At 35.8% G+C, this 25,726-nt stretch overlaps 1 protein-coding gene across 1 annotated transcript in view; it reads right to left on the bottom strand.

The window, feature by feature from the left end:
- Positions 1-25,726, bottom strand: part of ADAMTS20 (ADAM metallopeptidase with thrombospondin type 1 motif 20) — a 94,860-nt gene that overhangs the window by 7,335 nt on the left and 61,799 nt on the right. Inside the window, exons 28-30 of the mRNA XM_026050272.1 lie at positions 6,248-6,415; positions 2,633-2,806; positions 287-457 (exon numbers count right to left, since the gene is read on the bottom strand). Of these exons, the coding sequence (XP_025906057.1) occupies positions 287-457; positions 2,633-2,806; positions 6,248-6,415 (513 nt within the window). The remainder of the gene's footprint in view (positions 1-286; positions 458-2,632; positions 2,807-6,247; positions 6,416-25,726) is intronic.

Here is a 25,726-nt window from a genome sequence, read left to right as displayed (position 1 = left end):
TATAGCACTGTCTTCTCTAAGACCAAACACAATTTCTTTTTAAAAACTTAGTTTCCCATAATGGTTAGCAGCTGCCAAGAACTACAGAATATGGAGACCAAAGACTGATAGAATCAATAAAATAAATCACGGTTGATTGGAAGGTTCAACGTGGAGAAATTTTGAGCGCTCACGTTCAGATTAATACACATTTTTGTTTCCCACACATAATGCACATTTTACAACAATAAAATACTCTCAGGCGTAAAGCTATATAAAAGATGTGTGAGTAATATAATTACTTTACCTGTGACAATTCTCCTGTAAGTACAACATATTTAGAAGGAGCAGCCCTGCAATTTTTGGCTGATGGTGGCTTTAGGGCAGGATCACAGAAGCTTTCATCCACTTGGATCTGTTTTTCATCCACACACTTAACTTCCCGGTGTATTTCTTTTCTTCTGTGTGATGCTGAGCACTGTGTAGGAGAAAAACAATCACAGATTTTGTACTTAAACTAATCATTTGCAGAAGAGTTATTTGCCAATTGCCACATGCCAGTAAAATCCAGATGATTTTTATGACAACTGTTATCTAGGTTGGACTGAATCAAAATCCTTTGCATTATTCTCAACCTTCAGGTACCCACAAAAGGCTGAGGAGGGGGAAAAAAAGGTATATAGTGATATTAGAACATGTGAAATGGGATGGAGGAGAAACGGAAAATGTAAATGGAAGAATAATAGGGCTTGGAAAAAAAAAAAAGAAAAATCCTGGAGGCATCCACATGAAATTACATGGATAAAACAAATGAAAACAAAACTGCCTACTAATAAAAAGTGGCGGCATTGGGCAGCTCTATTTGCTGAGCGTGTGTCTCTGCCCCAAGTGTGTTCACGCCTTCCTGCCATGGTGGCCATATGAGGTGGAACCAGATCAACAGGTCTGTCAGCACGGAATGAGAATCCTGGAGTTAGCAGGATGCACAGGAGGGAGGCTAAAGGTTAAGCAATACACGTCAACAGCACATCCCCAACCACGGGGGTTTGGACTATAGAAGCCATAAATGTGTTAATCCTTTAAGAAACTTAGAATGAAAATGTTGTATAGACTTTTAACTTTGAAAGTTGTGTGGACATTGACTTTTAGCAGGGGATGCAGTATTGATACAACTGGCAGATGCAACTTTTATAATATCTGATCTTTTAATGACATGGAGTCGCTCAGACCCAGTCATTTGGAAATAGGGAGATGAAGGAGAATAGCTTTGATTATGCTATGCTTATTTAATTATAGGCATTATTCCTTCAGTGATTCTTCATTACGGTATGAGAATACATATTTGGGCTGAAACTGCTGGGTGCCAGCCAGGCTTCCAGCCCTCTGAAAGCTGTAAGGATGCCAGATCTGAAAAATTTTGTGATATGCTGTGATTGATGAGGCGAGGAAATGACACACGAGCACTCAGAGCCGAGACAGCTGGGCAAGCTATTCTGGTATTGAGCACAACTCACACCAGGAGTGGAATACAGATGGATAAACTCTTGAAGAAACACTATTAATGGTAGATGTACAGGGCTGTATATGTATCTGATGAGAGAAGGGAATTGGATACAGGAATTTCAAGAAAAAAGCAACAAACATGTGGAAGAAGTTACGAACTACCCAGAAGATACAGCAAAGCACAATGTATTTGTAGTTGAGAACTTTGAATACCCAGCTGGAAAATGCAAGTTTTAATGGGTATGGAAATTTCACCCTCATTCTTTGAAAATGCTTCTTTCTGACTAAAAGTACATTCTGAGCTACTTACACTCTTATCTCCTGATTTTAATGACATTGTGATTAATGTGGTTTTCTTCACATGAGAAGTTAACTCTTGGAAGAAGCTTACATATTGTCAGCTTTCTCTATATATGATTTAACAGAGGGAAGCATGCTAGTCATGTGAGTATTGACTAAACCTTTGTATAATACCACAGCAGCACACAGCATTTACTTGTACAACATAAATCTTGTGCCTCTTAGAGTTTTGAGTTTCATATTTGAGGTTAAATTCTCCTAGAAAATTTAAAAATATAGATGCCACAACTGCACAAACTGGATTTTTATTTAATGTTACAGTAAAAGAGAGTTTCTTCTGTACATCATTTCATGTGTTATCCACAATTTTGGGTTCTTTCTTTTTCTCTCTGTATGTCTGTATGCATTTATTCATATTTCACAATCTCCCTTTTTTAACCATATATTCTAGCCAACATTTCTTACGTCTTTCTATTTTTAAAATGTGATTTTTGCATGATAGCTCATCATGAAGTTATTAAATATTTTATGCCATCTAAAAATAACTTTTCATTAGAATTACACAGTTCTATGAAGAGAAACCTGCTCATAGCTTCACTAAAGCTTGCATATACAATGGTAGATGAGCAAATTCAGTAACAGGGAGAGGGAGGGAGACAATGCAGCCCTCAGAATTTGTTTTCCCCTTTTTATTTCCGCTTTGCAAGCTTCACCTTGAAAACATCCAGCATCCTCTTGTTTGTTCGCAATCTAAAAGCTATCAGAAATGTATCCAAAGGTGAAAAAAAAAGCAAGAAAACCCATTATATCACACATTGTTACTCCAAACAGGTTGAAAGGTCTTACTTACATCTTCCCATTCATCTGTCAACCACTTGTACTGCACGCAGGCAGGTAGCCAGCAATGCCTCTTGCTAGGGGGTCGTGTGTCATGACTACACATTGCTTCATCCACTTGACCCAGGCCCTTCAGCTGACAGTAGACATCCCTTTGCTGAATTCCCACTCCACAGGATGCAGAACACTAAAATTGAGCAAAATGAGCTATGTCAGAATGAAACGAGACAATCAACCTGGTACGGTTTCCATTATTAAATGTTTTTAAGATATTGTTTGAACGCTTGACGTACGTACTTCACAGTTCCTAACACAGAGGTCTGAATAAATTTATGATGAAAACATAAAATTATCATCTAAGTACCTTTAACGAATAATGAGAAATGAGTCCAAAGTGCTCAGATGGATCTGTTTACTTACTGTACTTCACAACAGGGACACCAACCATAAGCAAAGCAAAATTATAAATTTTTGCAAGATCACACAATCTCAAATTTAATATTTATATCCTTCCTTTATTAAATTATAGTATAACAAGCTGTTGTTTTAAAAAGTAAATGTGAAAATGAAAGAAAGTGTTTTTGGCATCTCAGGCTAGAAAAATCGCATGAAAGGTGCAGCATCTTGAATTGTGATGAGCTTGAAAAGGTTCAAATCCCTCCTGCTAGATGCCTCTTTTCCTTTGTCCTGCCCAAAACACAGCTTGTTATAAGGGTAAGATTTGCTCGAGGAAAGCAGACAGCCCGCAGCTATCCCAGTCAGAAGGATGATTAGGTCCTAACACCTACCAGAAGACGCAGCCTAATCATAAAGTAGATATTTCTCTGTCAAGTGTGGCAAAAGTGCCAAGACTGATGATAAATGGCATTCTGCATTTCATCACCGCTGATTTTATACAGAGCTGGCATCACCTCATCTTGTGATACGGAATAATTACATGTTTTGTCTCTATAAGTTCAGAGTCCAGGTCTTTTTGTTGGCCTAACTTTGCATGGCATCTGTTTCTGTATCTTTATGTGTACTTTAACACTCCTTATCAATTGGAAATGGTCTCTAATGCTCAGGGCAATAGCAGAGTGCCTCTTTTGAAAGTCAATGCTTTTTCTTCTTAATTTTAAATCTCAGCGTAATATCCTACCAATTTATCCGATATTTGTCTGAACTTAGATATATCAGTCTCTGCTGGATCACTTCAGTTTCTCAGAGTTGGAATTTGAGTGGGAATCTTGAAATTTGTGACGGATGAGAAAGAAAAGCTCTAATTCTGGCCTATACAGGGCAAAACACTTGATTACGGCCCCTGTGAATGTCCTAGGCCATCACATGGGGAGGTTTTAATACTAAAGCATCAGTAAGGAAAATGGAGATGTCAACATCCTAACAGGACTGGCAAAGGCTTTCCTTTTAAAGACTTCCTACTCAATGAGGTATTAAATTTTAGGCATGTGATTATTGAATGGAAACATTGGAAATGCCAGTAGCTAGCTGGATATCCCTCATTAGTATGACTGCCACGTGAAATTAGAGGACATTGAGGAACGGTGGCAGACCCTCCACTTTCACAGCTGGAATAGAGAGACAGAAGATAAAATTCTTTGCAAATGTCAAGGTCAAAGGAATGAGTGTTGGCATGTGTCCCAAGTGTAGACTACAACCTGACACAAAAAGTTAAATTACTTTTATTAACAGGATATGGTCTGAGTCCCTGACTTAGCCTGACCAGCTTGTGAAATTGAACATCTGTACCAGAGATCATCATGGAAATTCTTATTGACACAAAAGGAAGCAGAAGGCTATAAAGATGGTTCTTGAAAATGTGTAAGATTGAATCACCTTAGTTCATTCATATGTGACACTTCTCTCTCATATTTGCTCCTTTCCACCCACAGAACCATGTGCTGTTACTCCTTAGTGCAGCATTATCTTACCAGGATTTCGAGGCTTGAGCAACCACTATATGACATAAAAAAGTTCTTCCACATTCCCTAACACATTTTAATATAATATAATATAATATAATATAATATAATATAATATAATATAATATAATATAATATAATATAATATAATATGATAAATTTTATATATTTAACTACTATAATATAAAAATATTTTTAGATACCCAGTCCCCACAGTTCTTTGCCAAATATGGCAAAGATCATGAAACATGCCCCTTTTCTAAGAAACAAAACAAATGTTCCTACACAGTTTGAATGGAAAAGGCTCAGTACCAGATGTTAGGGTGAGATTCTATTTTCCAGACAGAATAGTAACTTAACTGATAACTTTCTAGGAGTCTAAATACAGGTATAAATGGCAGAATTGAGTCTGTATACAAACTTTTGTTTCTATGAGGTTTTTATCACCACAAATGTATAGCTTACTACAGAATATGCAAACAAGAGTAGAAAGACAAGATACTGGAACAGAGAAAGTTCCTTTAAATTTCCTCAGACTATATCTTTGAGGACAACCATGAAGATCATGCTTTTAATTACAATCTAGAATGCAAAAGAACTAGAATGAAACTATTTACAGTGAATGATTTTACTGCTGTAATAATTTATTCAGTCTAAGAATATTTCACTCAGACATATAGACAGGTGGACTTGTCAAAGATAACTCAGACAAATTCAATTCAAGTTGTAAAACTTGAATTAAAGTTAGAAGCAAGTTTGACAGATTAGTTCTGAAGAACCTTCCTGAGTTTCTCTACCTCTAGTCCATGCTCTAGAGAGCAGCCGAGCCCTTACTGTATTTATTTTGTAAATTTGTAAACAAATTGATCTATTGCTGATTCTTTTAACTCCCTACCCCTAAGGTGGCCATGGTCTATTAATTGTAATCTACTAGTCACAATCATAGGCTTAAACAGGATTGCAAAAGAAAAAAAAATCCTCAAACCAACACCAAACCACCAAATCTATCTGTCTTTTTTTTCCTAGGGAACACTTTCTTCCACTTCTGTAAGAATTAATTTAATTAAAGCAATATACTATCCATTGATCTCACTTTAAAGGTAAATGAAAAGAAATATAGCTATTTCACTTTTCCTGCAGTGACTATTCACTGATCTGAGAAGCAAGAGAACATAGTTACGGTTGGACTCAATGATCTTGAAGGTCTTTTCCAACCATAATGATTGCATGATTCTATGATAGTCCAGTGGCTATGGCATTCACTTGGAAAGACAAGATCCTGGCTGCTAGTTCTTTCACCATAAAATATTTTAGCAAAAAAAAAAAAAAAAAAAAGCACGTGCTGGGATCCCCCTTCAAAGAGATTTCTCAGTGGAAGTTGGTTTTTTACTACCTGAGAAAGGAATTTAACAATGTGGGTGAGAAATAACCTTTTAAAATTTACTCTTATCTTGATTTTATGACATAATTCAGTCTTCGTTCCTTGCAGAAAGTCCTAATAAACTATTCTGTACATGTTTAGATGGACAACTACTTTCAGGTTTCTCAGATCTCTAGTAGACTAGTTTAAAAAAATGCAAAACTATTTGCTAATTTGTATATTTAATTTTGAATTTCATATTAAAAAAATAGAAATTATTTTCATTGAAGTCACAAATATAGGATCTTTCAATCTTACAGAAGAACATAATTGAGCAGATTTTAAATACCTCTTTCCATCTGTTGGTTTTCCAAGCAGGGCATCTTCCAGCTCTACAGATTTTGTGTGTCCGTGGTTTTTTTAAATGGCTGCAGTTTCCTTCCTCTATTTTAGCTTGGAAACTATTAAAGCAATGCACATCACGATACTTCAAACCTTTTCCACAGGAAACAGAGCACTGCAAAAAAGAGAGAAGTGTACTTCACTACTTCATGAAAAATCTCTAAGTAACAGGAAAATCAGAAAAAGCTGTGGCCTAGCTTAGAATGGACTCTAAATTATATGGATAAGTTTTTGTATTATGCCATAACTTTTACTATGTTTCTGCATAAATTCTCTTACACTGAATATTACTGATCAGCTGCCAACTGTCTAACAGTTTCATTCATTCATGCAATCACTTACGAGTAACTGAGCTCCATTGTCCATGAAGGAGATAGCTGAACATCATGATCTCAGGACAATACACTCTAGTTGCCTTCTGTTTTCACTAAGCTGCTGGAAATTGCTATTTTTGTGTAACACTATAAGTGTTAAAGTTAAAAAAATAGCAATGTATGCCTATGCATGTGTTCAGCATTAAGCTATGAAGTCCTGTTTTCTCTGGTACGTCCCTTCCATGAGCTTTGGATTTCTTGCTGTATGTGGCATAGAGCAAGAGAAGGGGTGGAAAGTAGCCACCAGGTTATGGTGCACTCCTGGAAGGCAAATATATTTTGTGAAGCCAGTCCCAAGGGTATGAGCCAATAACGGCCAGAAAATATCTGATACTTCATTCATTCATTCTACTATCAGGAGGTTTCGGTATATGAGGACAATGCCTTTTCTACCTGGAAACAGAACATGGTTAATTTATTCTAGGATTTACACTGTGATTTATTCTACACGTGGGCAAACAGATACACAACAATGAGGTAGAAAATTAATATTCAAATCAAAGCTTAATTTATAAACAGATGTGAAAACGGGGATTTAACTATATACTTTCTTCCAAAGCACTTATGATATTCTTCTTCTTTTTAGCTGAAATTGTCATCCATGTCACTAGCAACACACATTAACTTAAATAGGCATTTTTACATAAATATATCTTCTGTCTTCTGGAAATTAAGTTCACAACATACATCTATGACTGTATAAAACCTGAGAATTATTTGCAATCTTTAAAATACAGAACCAACAGTTATATCAAATTAATTTGCTAAAAAAGAAAAAGAAAAAAATAGGAATATTTTACAGTAACAGTTCCTACACTTCATTAAATAGAATTTCAGCTGGCTTATCCTCAATACTATAGGGATTTGTATGTGTGCTTAAGCTTTTATATGTAGGAACAGTCTTATGGATTTGATTGAAACTGCCAATGTGCTTAAAATTAAAACTTTGTGGGATAAAGTAGTAAGTTGTAATTATCCTACAATACAATAGATACACTTTTTTCTCTTATGGAAGTGTAAGTATATTTGCAGAAAGTTAAGAGGACTGATTTGCCAACAACTTCCCTTTTACATACCTACTATGCAATTCCAGCATTATCCAACATAAATGAGAATGTTTCTACATTAAATAATTTTGCAACAAGCAAAACTTTACAATTTATACTGCTTATGTAGTTTTAGAATTTATATTTCAATAGCTTAGATACTACTTAAAGATAGGGAAATGTTTCCTAGAAAACAATTGCCTGCAACTAAACTCATTTTATCTATGAGTAAGGTAGGTTAGAAAACATACAACTCTGCAAACCATATAATTACAAAGTCATTTCAAAAACCAGCTCTGATTTCAGAGGATTTAAACATCAAAGCAGGTATAGATAACATGCACACATAAAAACTAAAATAGCAAAATGATCTTGATAAATGCTTCTACCCTTCCTTAAAGCTTTTTCAGGAATTTCAAAATGAATCATAAAATATTTGTGCAAAAGAACACCCTAAATCTAAAGATTTTTTTTATTTTTTTAGTAGAATGTAAGTTAATGCAACACAAGTTTACTTGACTTCCTCCTATGATGTGTTACGAAAATATCATATGACCCTCCTTCCTCAATTGCTTTCATCTGCAAAGCATAAATTAAGTCCTAAAGGCTATTAGCCAGATCTCTCCTAGCCCTTCTTGGGACTTCATTCAAGACACAGAATTGCAGCTTAAGAAATTGTCTCAAGAAGTCTCCACTTCTAGAGGCGAGGTTACCATAGCACAGAATACTAGGAGTAATAGAATAGTACCTACTCGTAGGAAATCCTACGTTTTAATTTTTTGTTACTCTCAAGATTAAATATCAAGACAACCCTTTTCATTACATATGATATTATTCATTGCATATTATGATATTTGTATATATAGACTGTGCAGATTTGCTTTATTGAATAAAATTGTAATAAGTGTAGAGGGTGAACAGCTGCTAATGTCAGGAGAATATACAAAGAAATAATTTACCCTGCATGTGTCTGTGTTTCTACTTGCTGAATGCAACATTACATGGTCATTTCTACACAAGGTAGAACTGAGTCTGGTTTTGTTCATTTTTTTTAAAAAGTCACTTACCCACATTCAACTGAATTACATCTCTAATATTAATTAATTTAGCATTTATAATCTGCGCTGCTCTTTATTATACATCTGTATTAATACATTATGTAAGATAAATTTGTAAAACATTTTCTAATGAAAAGATTGTTTATAAAGATATTTCACTGAATTTTGTATTTAGAGTACAATTACACAGGAATTAGAGAATAAATATTTACTTTTTCCATATGAGAGGGGAAGCTGATGAGAGAGTTCAGAAAGAAAAGATAGCTTTGTGTGTGAAGAACAGAGGCATTAGGAACAGATATTTCAAATAGCTTTTAAAGTTTTAACTTGGCTTAACTAAACTTTGTTTAGTCAAATACAGCTCAAGCTTCCTGAAGCCTATTGCTATCCTAAAATAAAATGTGGAAACACATGAAAGATGCCTAAAAGTTTACTGACAGAAGTACCTTTTCATTAGTTTTAAAGTATTTTAAAACTTGTCATTTAATTATGAGAACTATAACTTCATCTTCCAGTAACATAAGTTTCAACAAATTAATTGAAACTTTATTTTTTCTTGTAAGAGTTATGAAATTACTGAATATGTTCAAAATACAGTAAGTTTTCACCTACAAAACATAAAGTTTCCAGAAATACACAGAAATCATATCTGCATACAATTTGGTATACTTTTGTGTATTCATCAGATTAGGATATGTACTTTCTTGTACCCAAACCTACTGCTGAATATCATATACTAAAAAAGGAACTTCACTGTGCAAGCTGTAATATGCTTGCACATATGCTCTGCTCTTCAAATATCATGTGTTTTAACTCATTAGCTTTTTTTAAAGCTTTTCTTTGACTTAAGAGTATTAGAAGAGCACTGAAATTTAAATCACAAGGTTAATGCATGTTTGTTGTTTCAATTAAGGAAAAATGTGGGTGTCTCCTAACCAAGATCAGTGAGAGGAAGAGAGACCTAGATATCCCTTTGCATCTTCAACGAGACCTACATAAAATTGAGACTACTAATTCCAAGCTTGTGCTTTTTAGACTTGCAGAGGGGTCAGTTACTTCTGGAAGCTTTTACACCTCACTAAGGCACAGTCTGACACCTTAAAATGCTCATTTGGTGGTTGAATAATCTATTTATACAAATATGGGCAAGTCTTTTAACAGACTGACTAGGTCAGTGCTTAACAGTGCCCATGGTGCTTGATATGCACGTAAGGATGATCATGACCCTGAGAACAGGTTTTTCTCTATTTCCACTAAGAGAGGGCTAAAAAGCAATTGCAATTACTCTAAAATTACAAGTATGCTATACTTTTGTCAAGTGAACAAGGCACCTTGCAAATCACTGTGATAGATATTAATGCAACCAAAGAAAGACAAATACTTTTTTTTTTTTTTTTTTAAAAGTCCAGACATCTGTTCTAGATAATAGATGATCCAGAATCATCAATGAAAATTTCAAGAAGGTGCATTGCTCTTTAGGTAAAGCACTCTTCTCAAACAGGAAACGTTCCATCTTGATTCCTTAGTTAACCATTCTGTGATAATATAAAAAAAAAATCATTCTTTAAGGGACTATTTCCTCCCAGAATGTCCTTACATAGAGGCAGGCTGGCTCAGCTGTGTTCACTGTTGCACAGTGGCCCACCTTTAGCAGCAGAAGTGAAGAACACTCACATCAAGAATGTCCAACAGCTTCTTGCTGGTGACTCCTGACAAGCAGGAGATGAATGTTGACTGTCCTCCAGCACAGAGAATGTATACCAAGGAAAGGAAGCCAGATCTCTCCAATACAGAATCAAAGGCTCTAATGGAAAGGAAGTGGGGATGCTTCTTCCACTTTAAGTAAAGATGGAACACAGTACCTCTTTGATAGAAAAGTATAGGCTCTTTGATAGAAAAGTATAGGCTCCAAGTTTGCAGAGACGATCCCAGACTGTGAATTTCAAGTGGCAGAGACATCTAAATGCACCTAATGGTAAGGCATCTTGCACTGGAGATATATTCTCATTTTTGGTATTTTATTTACTATGGAGATTTGAATACAGACCTAAGGCAGTGTCTCTACCCCTTTTAGCTTTAGGCTCAGAAGTATCAATTTTACCCCTGTACAGGACTGGAGTTTCACTCTGTGTTCTGGTATCTGCTTTAGTGTCTTTAGTATCTTTAGCCTATAGCACACTTCTTACATGGCAGTTTTGTCATTCAGAAGCCCATGTTCTTTCCTGGAGCTCCTAACCCATTAAAGACACACAGCTGATATTGCACACCAGTTGGAAGTCTTTCTACTTGGTGCCTACTCTGTTCTGCAAGATACTGTGGAGATGATTTCCCCAAAGCTTCGCTCTCCTCACTGGAAAAGGTATAACTGCACCTAACTCTCACTGCTGGACTTCTTTTACTTGATAATCCTGCACAAGGCCCAGAAAAATTTAGCCCAACACATCAGATTACACATGACATGACAGCTCAACACATCTATAACATGGCTTCATTTGCATAACATTCCACATAACTCCTGGCTTATGGAGAGTGCATTTTCCATGTATTTTTCTGGGGAGAGCATGTGTACAAAAAAACCTCTAGAAACTTTAAATCATAAAAGAAAAAAAAAAACTTGAAGAAACATTCTGTAAGCATTTTACACAGAAATTCTAGCACTTGTCTCAACATAGGGTGAAATAATCCTTCCCATATGTCAGGTTCTTTTAAAAACATAAAACTACAGTGAAAAGCTGGAGCTGATTACTATTGTTCAAAGTCATTCCATAACCCTGGTAACTAGGATTCATCTGTTCTTTTCTTTTCATAGTAATAAAATTCAATGAGGATCAGCCTGGTATAACTCCTGGTGCTTTCTGTCTGCAGACTGACTCACAGAGAGGCATGCCATCATCAGGACCAAACGAAGGCTCTTTCTGAACAGCTGACACATGCAGTTTCACAAAAAGGTTTAGGAAAAGCTTTCTGATTCTTTTTGTTACTGTTATTATTCCATTTAAAGGCTGAAGACTTTGTATTATTTGGAGGATTTCATTCTGGATTTTGTTAACCTTTTCTTGCAAGGGAGCATTTTGAGTAGATTAGCTTCTAGCTCAAAGGATTTCAGGAGACTGGAAAAAAAAGACTAGTAAATGGAAACCATATAGCAGATCCTTTTTGTATCCATATTAGTTAAAAGGGACATAAAATACTAGTAGTCACGACCAAAAGCAGTGCTGTGATACTGAAAAAAAATCTAAGATTTCAAACGTTAAAAGTTCCTTTCTTCTTTTCTACCTTTTTCATGGGTGTTTTTGTGACAGGCTAGGAAGATCAAAAAATGAAAAATATATATATATTGGGTCAGAATCATTATAAACCTGTAGAATTCAAAACCTTAGCTGCATGAGTTGTCTGATAAATTATATTTTGATCTCTGGTTGGCCCAAAAGTCTGGGCTACTCTGGAAAGAGAATAAGACAACTAAAGAACAAGACAGTCCTTTGAGCACTGCTCAGTCGAGAGTTATTCCAACTGCTGATTTGTTCTATTAGAACCATCTCTTCCTGTTCCTGTATCCTTCCATGTGCATTTTCCAGGGCTCCTTGTAATATCTGTGCAGCAGCTAAAATGATTCACAGAGTTGTCTTTCCTTTTTATAGAGACATAACTGTGAAGAAGCAACAGAGACTTGGAAAATAGGTCTTACTGTTTTCCTGGTTTTCAAGTCAGGAACTCTTCTTTAAAACTAGCATAAAGACTTGTGCCATTAGCTCAGGCAATCAGAAAGGTTACAAAAGACCAAAGAATCCAACAATCTTGAGAAAGAGTGACCAGAATTCCAAGAGCTAGATATACTATTTGTAATTTTTACATGTAAGTTACACCTATGCTAACTACAGACTGCTAATACTGGCAGTATTTTTGAGTCACTCATTGAGCTTAGCTTCATTTGAAAAGTTCAGAGCAATGCCATACTGCTGTGGTGTTCAGAAAATGTCTTCATCTAATTCAGCTGCTCTACTTGTTGCAACTACAGTATCTAAATCTGCATTGCCTCATTTTAATGAGGCACTCAAAAATTGCTTTTGCAGCCATAGTGATGAACAACAGGGAGTCTAGACCAGGGAAAACTCAAAGAGCTCATCTCATCCACCGTTTGGCTCTAAGGTTGGATCTACTATATCCAGACTATTCCTGACAGTGCTGTGTCAATCAGTTCTTCAATAAGAGGGATACCCTAGCCTCCCCTACATGTTCTTTTTACAATGCTTAACCACACTTATAATCAAAAAAAGTATCTTAACTTTTAATCACAATCTCTCTGAATTTCTAAATAATCTCAACAACTACTTTAAATTCCTCTTTGTCTGTTGGCCTATGCATACAATTGGATGAGAAAAAACAGCACCTCTTGAATCTCTGCTTAGCCCATCTCCTTGTGATCAAAATGTGAGGAGTCAGAAAGTAAAGTTCACCATGCTTCACTAAGACACAAAACAAACAAGACAAAACACTTTGCAAATTGTTTCTGTCCATAGCACTTCTCATGATTCTGAAAGATTATACTCTAAAATCGGTGACACAAAGTAAAATCAAAGGAAAAATACTTTGGACTTTCCAAAGTCCATCTACATTCTTTTTAAGTCGACACAACTACTCAAAGCAGTATCAACAGCCTAGCAACACATGCTTTAATCATATCCGTAAGCCAAATAAATAATTAGGATGTTGAACTGTTGTTCAGGTCAACAACTGAAGATCTCAAGAGAAATCTCAAGATCTCAAGATCTTTAGATCTCAAGAAAGATCTAAAATATGGATATTTTTCTCTTCAAGCTCTACAAGGCTTCACAGTACAAGTTGCCAGCTCTGTGCTGATGAAAAAAAGTCTGGTTTTAGCTTTTGTAACTATTGCCACATATAAAAATGAAGACTTAAGCTGTCTAAGATTGACCCCTCCTTGAATTTGTTGGAGCTGCCTGAGTCATTTCTGCCTGTTAAACCTAGATAGCTTACAATCTTACAGACATCTACTCACACAACTAGGTTGTTGCGAAAAATTGTTATTGTCTCCAGAATGAACTGTTCTCACCAAATCTAATATATTCTAATATAAGGGACAATACCATTATGACTTATAGAAATATTTATATAAGAAGATATGTGGGTAGTCTTGAGAGTAGAATATAAGAAGACATTTATCCTTCTTTCTCTGTGACTTGGATTAAAATTATCAGATTTTGAAGAGGATGTGACTGTGCCAGAACTACAGGATTTGATTTTCTAAATAAATCATCATCTCTACCATGCGATGTGATAGGTATAAGCATATATATATACACATATTGATTTGTTTGCAAACAATAAACAGCTACTGTAGTAATAAGCATCCCTCTTTGTCATGGGTCACCATGCTGCTGGCTGCTGTCACTCTTCAGCAGCGGCTCAATAGAAGCCTCAATAGAAGCCTCTCCCCAATCAGTGCATATACAGATACCTGTGTGTTTATGTATGCACAAACACATGCTTATGTATGTACAAACACATATACATGCATGAATACTGTTTAAGGGAGCTATATAGGTATGCATGCATATGTATATATTCTTATGTGTATGTGTGTGTAACTATATATATGTGTATATATATATATACACGGATATGCATGGGTATGTGATGTATATGAATCTATAAAACCCTTTTTTTCAAACAAAATTACGTGAAATTCTTTCAAAAGAGGAAAAGAAGAAAGGGTTCTGCATGTATGGTTACTGACTGGCCTAGATGCTAGAGACATCTTAGTGTTGATGTAGATAATAAGAAGGTAAAACTGAGATGAGAGGATTCAAATGTGTGTTAATATACCCCCTCCTAAAGACATCCATCTAAAGAAACAAAAAAGGAAAAAACAAAATAGAAAAACAGATACAACTCTTGGATTTGGTCCTTCATCTAAAGTGTAGCAGCGGCTCACAATAGTAGTAGTATTTTCCTGTGATGTCATTACAATATATAATAGTATACAATAGCAATTTAGTGGGAATGTTCATTCTGCTGGTTAGTAGCTCATTTTGTTTTCCTTCCATCTATCTATATCCAAATATTGTGTTATATGTAGACTAAGATCTTTCAAGCACAAAACATTCTTTCAACAGTACCAGGTATCAGGGTATTCTGCAGCAAGACAACTAAAGGAAACCATTTGATATGAACTACCAAGTATGCTACGGTATTTCAGACCAAAACTAATCTGCTGAGTTGAACTTTGTACAAAAAGCAGCCATTTGTATTATTTTTCATATGTAAAACATATTTGTTTAAAATTACAGTACTATTTGAATCCATCTCAATCTTTTCTAATTAATACATAAATTGGTAAAAAAATAGATTTTTTTAAAGAAAAGCAGGGTTTATGGTTGGTTATCATATTTCATGACTGTAAATTTCATTTTTGGCCGCTGTTCTCGTTAAGATTCACAGAGGATTGCCCTCATGCAAAATAACTGCCATTGTCTCTTCTTCGTGGAATGAAACCCAGAGAGCAATAATCTGCTCTGAGTATCATCATCTGCAGCCACTCTCATCGTCTGACCTCAAAATATTTTAACTTGACTCTGCTCAGCAAGAAAAGGAGGCTGTAATCACTCCAAGACTACCCCACACAGCACTTCCATATTTTTGGCCTGCCTGTGAACTCTGGAGGTGTAATAGGGTGAGAACTCCGGACATTGGTATCCACAGTTTGCAAGGGCACCTCATGGACAGCAACCCCAGCGCGCTCCAGATCAGTCCCAGCGTGGCTATGTGAGACTTTGAGGCGCGCTGCAGTTGGACCTAGCAGGCAGGTCTAGGTGCAGCAGTTGAGAAGAGTGTAAAATAAAAGTGACTCTTCTGAAGTCATCTAATCTGTCCACTGTGGGTAGCAATGGTTTTACTGACAGCATTGAGTACAACACACTTCATAGAAATGCAGCTTTTTTTCTATTTCAATTTAAGACATCTATTTTTTTTTTAAAGTTTCATCTGAAGAATAACAGAAAAATGATCAAGTTTTGAATGATTATTTCCCAAGTATGCTGCATCCTCCCTGTCTAGTGTCTGCACATAAATGAGAAAATATGCACATTTGCACCCGTATAATGAGTAACAATGAAGAGTCATTAAGAAGGATTAAAGAGGTATTTTACAGCTGCTACAGATAACAAGAAGGTAAAACTGAGATGAAAGGATCAATATGCCATCTACTAAGAATGTGAGGTAATGTATTGCCTTAAAGACATCCATATTAAAAAAAGAAAACAAACAAAAAAAAACACAAACAAACAAACAAAAAACAGCTTCCAGAATAATGAAGTCAGAATTGTCAGGGCAGAACATGAAAGGAAATTGATTCCTTGTCTGCACAAGTCAAACTCTGCTGATGATGTTACAAAGAAATTTTAGACAACATTTAAAACTTTCACCATGTGGCCTGAATTTCTTCCTCCTGTGAAGCTGCCTTAGTGGGGATGATTTTTAAGCAGAACAGCAATCTGCCTTGACAGCAGATGAACAATATACTCCGCAGCTGTCAGAAAAATCAGAACAAGAACTCTCTTGAAATTGTAGTTAACGATCACTAGAGACTTTCATGTATTAATTCTAGTTAGATTTGTGAGGAAGTCTTTTAATTTCATTTATCCCTCTGATGTCTCACCAAAGCATTCCCATTACCTCAAGCTCAGCACAGCCAAGACAGAAGACCTACTCTTTGTAAGCCTTGCTATGGCTTTTCACTATGAACACCACCATTCCGTCCATCACAGTGTAAAACCTGGCATCACTTTTCAACTCAGGCTTCTCTTCCCTGGCTTTACATTCAAAGCATTTAAAGCCCCAAATAATTTAGAAATAAAATACTTTAAGATCTTTTCCATATAGTCCCCAAATGTGACCAGACTCAGCACATTTTACACGCTGTCTACATCAGCCCCTTTTCTACCAGTTGCAACCTTACATTGCTCATTGCCACACCGAAAGCTTCTGCAGCATCCATGTCAGTACCCGTGACTATTACTTTGCCCATGTCTTCCATCTTTTGATGTCCCTTCATCAGTTACTTTTCTCATTTGTGTGAACATAAGCTGCTGGTCTTTAAGGAATGTGTTGGTCTCTCCCTACTCTGCCTATTGCTACTGAGATATGTGCAACCACCTTCAGTTTGCTATACCTGTGTGCAAGGTTTGCTTGCTACCTTTTGATAAACACGCTTGAAAACCCTCATATTTCCCCCTTGGACCTTCCTGTACTCATCTCCAAAACCACTCCACCATTCTGCAAATTCCAATGCCATAATCACTAGGCGGCATCTGAAAAATAGGCTGTTATCACGTTCAGTTCACCACCCACCACAATGCTCAGTGAGTCTTCACCATGCCTTGTCTTCCAGTCTGCCTGCATATACCTCATTATGAGACTTTAAGCTCTTCCAGGCAACATTTTTCACCACAAAGCACCTGATACAAAGGAATCCTTGAAGTGGCTTTACAGCAACAGCTGCTAGAACATAAGAACAACCACCATAACGGCTATATTTTTTTTAATAGTTGCATAGGTAATTTTTACACTGCCTATATCTTCAGTTTCTGCTGGGTATCCAGCCACATACAAGGGTTTTTTAAAGCCACACTTAACAATCAATTCAGTGTCTGAAGTGATATGCTTCATGGATGCTACTTCAGTTGTCCACACTACAGAAAAAAATCTTTAAGAAATATTTTTCTGTAAATGATTTATCAAATACTTTACATATTTATTACTCTTCCTACATTTTCAAATTACATCTTTTCTTCTCTGACAATATGAAATATATTAATAGTCTTCAAGAAATATATCATCCTACAACTTGGAAGAAATACTACCATTGTAGAGCTATAATAAGTGATGTTAATCAAGTGGGCTCCAAAATCAGTGTATAATGTCAGATATCAATGCTCATTCTCAGAAATGTTTTAGGTAACTTTGCTATTTTAAAAGTTACAATCAAGTGATCTTTCAAATGGAAAAAGACGTATCTAACTTCCTTTGAGATGACCACAGTATTCTGCTGCTATAAATAGTGTAAAAACTACGGATGCCTGGTAAAAATGAGATTGTGGGGAACTGAGTACTGATAAAAGTCAGCCTTCCTATAAGTTCATTGTAAAGCTTAAAAATCGCTACCAAACAGTTCAAAGATGAAAAACAAGGTGCATGCAATATTGATAACTAAGTTTCATAACAAGGTTCCAAATTTGATTCCAATTTTGGACAAATATAGGTCAACAAACAGGGAGGCAGTTACCATTTTCCCCTTGGCAACAGTGGCAAAATGTAAGAAAGGCTAGAAAAAAAGGAAAAAAAAATCTTCATAGAAAATAAATAGAATAGTTTAGTTTTACGAAAGGAACTGTGAAAATAAGCACTTCCTCTCAGGGGCATAACACGCTTTGTTTTATTGGATTCAAACATGAATCGTTCAATCACGGTCCTCAATCATACTCATATGTCATGCCCTGTCCCCCTGATATTATTTTCTTCCAGGGTTCAGCTTTCCTCGAAGAAAAGCTCACTATTAGACCCAACAGTAACTTCCAGGAGAATCACTTACCAGAGGCAGCCTTGCCAACACCGAACACAGATATTAAATATTTGAGGCAACAACAAGCCTTAATGTATCTGAAAATACTTTGTACTCTAATAAATATTTTATATGTATTTATTAAAAATATATATTTTAAAATAGCAGTTCCTACTTCACAAGATGATTAATGTTTTCTCCTTCAAAAGAAATGGCATGTCACATTTGCTATATCATTTAGCATTTCCTTTATAAACTCTATTTTATCCACCACAGAAATACTGAATTGCAGTTACTCCTCTTGCCTTACTTGCTCTTCATTTGAATCCATGGCATCTGGTTACCACCTGAGTATCGAAAAAGCAGTGAGTATCTCTGCCTCCCTTCTATGGACTGTTAGTAGGCAAGCTCTATTACCTCATGTGCTGGTCTTAAGATTTAAGTATCACTGAAGGCTTTTCATTCAGGGGTCTCAGCTAAGAACTTCACCATCAGCCCTCATTCAAGAAACATTGCTACTGTAATTAATGGAAATTTCTATTAAAACAATGAGAAGTGCGATTAGCTTATTAATTTGCTGCAGAAAAAGGGGGGAAAAAAGGAGCATTCCTGCTACAACAGATCTGCTACATGTCCCTAATATTTACCAACTTTCAGCTACAAGTGAAGGCAGGTGGCTGAGGCAAATTAGCCATTCAAAATATATAAACAGTGGGAAACTCAATAAAGAAGCACTTCTGCCTTCACATCTATCCTTTCGAAGCAGAGCTGGAACCTCACGGAACCTTTCTGAAAATCTTTATCTACAAATACAGATTTGTAGGAGACACAAGCCCGACTGGCCACGCTGCTGCTTTCTTTCTTTGGCATCCCTCCTTGAAAATATTTCTTACAGGCACTTTTCCCATTCAACTAGTGCAGATTTCTGCTTTGGCTAAACTTCTGCAAGGCTCCTCTTTCTTCTCTCCAGAAACATGGAACAAATGTAACAAACCTCTAGGCTACAGTGTGAAAGCAGCAGCAATGGGCAGAAGTGGCATTGAAAGTATCAAAAAAGGCTGGAGGCAGAAATGGAAACAGGAGGCCTCATGGAGAAAAGGTGAGAGCAAAACAAATGCATTTTTTTTCTCTTATTGTTTCCAATAAAGAGCTGCATTTCTAGATTTTAGATGTTTTTAGATTTTTTTTTAGATGTTTTCTAAAGGGAGAATAATGGATCTATCCAGGAATTTTCCCCACAAAGCTTCATGGAAAAAAACAAACAATAACCCAAAGTGAATCCATTATTGCTTCCAACAGTAGGACAGGCTAAAAGATTGCATCTCGGGGAACAAAATCTCCTGCCTCTCTGAAGCTTGGGAAAGCTGAATGGAGGCATGGGAATGATATAATCTACAGGCTGGTCACCCTTTGGGAGCGATAGATCTTCCTTAAAGAAGATAGACAGTACCTGTAACAAGATGAAAGCCTTCTAATGTAGAGGGTTGCGCAAACAAAAGGCTGTAAAATTAATTTTACAAATCTTGCTTGTTTATCTGAAAAGATCCTTTCAACTATCTCAACACAAAAGCAATTAAAGGTAATCCACCCTCAGAACAATAGACCAATTGATTATAAATGAGTTTCCCAAAAGCTACACATGAGTACATGGAAACACTGGATCCCAGTAACTGCACTCTTCTAATTTTTCTAAGATACTAAGATTACCTAATGAAAAGAAAAGAAAAAAAAAAAAGATATTAAATATTCACTTGTGTATTTTAGATAAGAAATAGAATATTTTACCCACCTGTGCATGTTGTCCTCAAGCTTTGCTTTCAACTGGACTCATTCTTCTCTACACTTTTAAATTTAGTAACATACCAGTCTTTGCAACATTACACACAGTCATGTGCATAAGCGTGAATATGCATGCAAGTTTCCGAAGCACAACTGCAGCAGGAAAACCACACGTCTGATCCTGCTCTCACTGAAGTAGAAGGGCTGAGCGGAGTGACCTGTCTCCCATAATTACTGGTTTTCATGCAAAGGACTAGGAACTCCCACAGTGTGGAACCTCCATGAATTTTAGACAAATACTTTAACGAATGCATAGCAACTTTTAGATCTGGAGCTCAAAACCATTTGGGGACAACACTTACAAGTTGTGATTGGCGTTTTCAGAACTGCCACCTATTTACAGCCAGCTCGCAAAGTGGATGTGACCTACCAGCTGAGCTCTGCTCCTCTGGAAATTCTAAAACTTGGTTAGAAGAGGTTGGAAGGGCCCTCCAAAGATCATCCAGTCCAACCCCTTCGCTCCAGCAGGGACACTCAGACCACGGAGCACAGGGCGGCATCCAGGCAGGTTTGGAAGATCTCCAGAGAAGGAGATTCCACAGCCTCCCTGGGCAGCCTGTGCCAGGGCTCTGTCACCCTCACAGGAAAGAAGTTCCTCCTCACATGGACATGGAACTGCCTGTGTTTCAACTTATACCCCTTGCCCCTTGTCCTGTCACTCGTCACCAGTGAGAAATGTTTGGCCCCAAAATTGGAAATAAACACATCAGTACCTTTACATTCTTTTCATTTTCAAGGGATAGTTGTATTTATTTAGGAATGAAGTACCTTTTTTTTTTTTTTTTTTTTTTTTTGACTTTGATTATATTCCCCCTCTGACTTGTCCTCTTTCCAAATTAAGTTTCTGAATGTTCTACAAACTAGTGCTTCAAGGAGTGTAAAAAATTGTTATCTCATTGACAGGAGCATGATATTATGATGCTCAGTTTACTATGACTTTTGACGTTGACTTTAGTAGGAACAGGTAAGGACCATAAAATTATAGCTTGAGCAAAAGGTGTTCAAAATGTAATATCCTTAAGTTTTATCATCAAAGCTCATGCTCCAATTACAGCCAGCTGTTCAAATCCATTGCTGCTTTATCAGTAACAAAGTTTATATGATGTTCTTTGTTCAAGTATAAAAAAATCACAAATTCTGTAAAACAGAAACTTTTAATGTTTTTCAGAAGGAGCATTTAAATATTTCCCCTGTGAAAATAATGTCACTAAAATATCATATGAAATTCATCACAATATAAAGATCACACAATGGTGATAAAACACTTTCTGCAAAACTGGTTAGTTTCTTTTTTTAAAAGCATGTCAATCATTAGGATTCATTAATAATGCACACGTTAAATATAAACACAAAGCCACACAACATGCATCAAAAAAGGGGTTAAAATACAACTGTATTTCACAGACACAGGTCACAGTCATTAAATTAAATTACAGACATAACAATATAAATTATTTATTATTTCAAGCTATACAGGCAATAGAGCACCAAAATGAAAAAAAATTGCTCTAAATTTGATGAACAGCAAAAAGAATATTTTTATATATTTTGGAAACAGGTACTTTATTTCATTATACCAGAATTACTCTGAATAATATCCACTATTTCAAGTTTTATGACATTATTCAGGTAGTAGCGTATGTTATCAATTATCTCTGAAAAAGCACTCCCCACTTCCAAAGTTTTTAAAAATGAGTAGCATGTGCTAATATTAATATTTCAGCCAATGGGGTATTAAATAAACATGTTGTATTGGTAATGAGGTATTCTGAAGTTCGATATTAGGCAGCAGCAGAAGGAGAGGTATAAGACTGAAGATGGTTTTGAAAACCAAGTTCACTGATCTTGAATTCCCTTTTAATATAAAAGATTATCTTTAAAGATATAAATACCTTTTACACACTAGAAAAAAATGAATGAAGGCACTTCTTTCATACAAAGTAAGATTTTTTTCATTAAAATGACAACAAATAAATATTTTACTTATGCAAGTTGCTTCTGCACAAGTCAGTGGCAGTAACATCACTGGAAGGGGACTGGCACGTCCTTTCTTAAAAAATATACTTCTATTCGTTACAAGTAAAAGATTTCTTCCACTAGTGCAAAGACAGAATTATACAAAGTTCTTCTGGAAAAATTAACAAAAGAGAAATCTCAAAATCTAGAAAAATTCATTTTTCTGAGGATTTACATTATGTGGCCAAAAGGAAACGGGCAGTATTGGTAAGAATCTCCCATAGCTAGAGACAACTTTTTAAAAGAGCAGCAGGCCTTCCCATTTTATGCCTAAATTTAACATGAAATCCTGAATATTTATGAGGCCAGATAAAAATCCTAAGAGTGAGGAAAAATATTTATTTTATCAACATTTCAGGCAAATGAAATACAATTAACTTCTATATGGGTCAAATCTTGCTATACTCTCACTGAACACAAAGACACACTGACAAAACCAGCTTCAGACAGTTCCCCAAGAACTCAGAAAGACTAACATTTTAAAACTGAAGATTTTGCAGGACTTCTTTTTTTAACATAATTTTGGCAGTTAGCAAAACTTCTGTCTGTGGTACTTAACTTCTTGACTAATACCCTACAAGGTAAAATTCCAAATGTAGATTTTTCCCAGAAATCAAACAGAAAGAAAGAGCCTCAAGATGGATCTTAGCTGTTCATAACACTGTTCATAACTGTTAGTATTCAGCAAGAAAGCTATACAATGAATGTTTGCAAAGCTGGTCAGATTAGGGAATTAGCTACAAAATACCTATGAAGACTTTTACCTTCAACTTAAAGCAGCCTCCTGTGATATGACTGCCCTCGTTAGACATGGGCACTGTAAGATATTTAGTTTCATGAATGCCATGAACATATATTGTTCCTAGCATGTTCCTATGCTATGTCCCAGCTATCCGTACCTTCTAAAGGAACTAGAAAGGATAGGAAACAAAAAAATATTTCAAATTGTCATATACTTGGTTAAAAAAATTCTAATAAACTTAGCTTTGTATCCATATTCACACAAGAATGAAAAGCCTGATAAAACACAAGGCTTTCAAGGCATTCTCACTTGCATAAGCAAGAACCTTGGAACTCAAGTGTTTGTTAAGTATTGAAAAATGCTCTGGGGTTGATTGCTGGGAGATCCATATCTATTCCCTAAAGATATCAAAATTCTTACCATCTAAAAATTTGAAGAAACTAACTTTCCTCACTATGTAGGTGTAAGTGTAAGCTGTAAGGCATTTTCTTCTCATATTTGAATAGCCTGTTTTATTGCTCCATTCCTTACACTCTATAAATCCTTGAAGACAAGATACAAAATGAAAGGTAGACAACAGAGTAAAAGAGTGCATGCTCTTCTTTTCTACAGTGCCACAGGAATCTAGATGCATAGAAATGTACATGAAAAAATAGATAATTGGATATGAGCATTTAACCAAAATATAAATACTAAAATCTTAAAAGAAACTGAGGAGGAAACTTCAGTTAATAGTCAAATAAAATCCTTGAAATGAAAGTATGACAAAAGAATCTATTAAGAAAAGTACATTAAATATGAGCCATAAACAGCTATCACATGCTAAGCAGCAGAAGGAAAAAGGAAACGGAACTTAAATTCACATTATAGGTTTTGCTTAGGTTCTCCACCAGGGCTTGGGCATCCGAGGTCTCCTGACTTGCTGCAGTGTCAAATTGTTTCCCAGCCAAGCACTGCATCTCACCTAGAAGACAGCAGCTAATGGCTCAAAAGACCTTCAGTTTGCTCTTAGAGTTACGCTGTTTAGTGGATTAGATGAAGCTCTCATATTCAGGCAATTTGGGGTAAATTAGCACTTCTTTACTGCCTGAAAACTGATCAAGTGTGCTAGATATGTCAGGAATAAGGGATCTGTAAGTAAAATGATATTCAAAATTCTGTACTACTTTTATGCTAAAGTATTATTCTATAGCATAGCTATTTTAATTGGTTCTGTTTATGAAATCTTGCTAGACTGTATATGCACAATGTAACTGAAAATTGGTTTTATCCAGAGGTACTGCTGATTGACTATATTCTCACTTAACTTCTTGTCACTTGGCAGACAGTTGTTTGGCTAAGAATACAAAAGCACCCAGATACAGGAATGCTGTTCAAAGAAAAAGAACTTAATATTAAAAACAACAAAGCAACATTCCTGGAACTCAGTAAAGACTTTCTGACAGCCTTCTGTCAGAATGCTACATTTTTTTTTTCTTGACATTATAAAATGTGACACGTATTTTCCATCCTTTATTAGCTTGTAATTTATTCATTCTTTGAGGAATTCTTAGGCCATTGCCTCAGTCCCTTCACAAATGAAACAAGAGCCGTCTAAAAGGAAAATATCCATGATATATTGGCCAAATTTACTGGTGGTGCAATTCCATTAAAGTAAGCAGCTATACAAAGAATGAATTTACCACAATTTAATGTACAAATACGCTATAAATATATGCTATAAATATAACGGATATTTCAAGAATGAGGTAGTGTACTTAGATAAATGTTAGACTGAAAAGTGACCTAGAATGTTTGATTTTTGGAGGGTTTATACAATTGACTGTAACTAGAGCAGCAGGGAATGCGAGATTTCCCTTGATAATTTCTCTTTTTTCAAAAGCACTATTTTAATAAAGGTATAATTCACAGGCACTAAAAAACTCAAAAGAGATTTCATTTTGCATTCTTAACTAATCTATACTGGTTGCCAAAGAGAAATATTAAAAAATCCTATTAAATAATAAGAAATAAGAAACTAGAAGGAGAGCTGAATGTGTGTGTGTGTGCGTATGTATATGCATGCATTTTTAGAGTAAAGTAATAGAATGGCAAACAGAAAAGCAATCTTTTGAAACGATCAAGATCCATGAGGAGAACAGATAACCTTTGCAGTGGAAAAGTTTAACTTATCTATATCCTCATATCTTAATCCCATGCCTGCAGCCTATCTGAAGCTTATCATACTGATTCAATAAAGCCTTTTCATTTTGAGAAGGCACAAGCATGCATATAAAGAGATAACATATCCCATTCTATACACAGACCCTTCACTTTAGCATTTCATATGGAAAGCAACAGCAGGTTTTAGTTGGTACTTAGGTGCTCAGTGTAATGACAGCGAACATTGTCTGTACATAAACATTTTAATAAATACTTCATCCCTTTCTGATGTGGTAATGCTGTTTGCCAGAATGCAGACAGCCAAATCAAAGGAGGGTGTAAAAAGGAAACCCCCTAAAGGTTAAAGCTGCTAAAGCAGCAAGCTGGAATGGTAATCATGTAAGAGATAGGTTAGCCACAGATTCACAGCCTCAAAGGATTTAAGATAACTGGAGCAATAGCCTTTCTTCCCAAAACGTACTTTGGAAATATCCCTCTAGACCTTTGAATTTAACCACATACAAGGAAAGAGAAATTAAAGAATCTTTTTATTTTCTTCTTTAGAAGACAGATTAAACGTCATATCGAATAACTTATATTTGGGTCACTTTAGTGAGCTTCCCTTCCTT

The sequence above is a fragment of the Nothoprocta perdicaria genome, unplaced genomic scaffold (genome assembly GCF_003342845.1).
Source record: "Nothoprocta perdicaria isolate Ctin4 unplaced genomic scaffold, notPer1 scaffold_67, whole genome shotgun sequence".
Classification (NCBI taxonomy): domain Eukaryota; kingdom Metazoa; phylum Chordata; class Aves; order Tinamiformes; family Tinamidae; genus Nothoprocta; species Nothoprocta perdicaria.
This window is presented reverse-complemented; position numbering and strand designations above follow the sequence as displayed.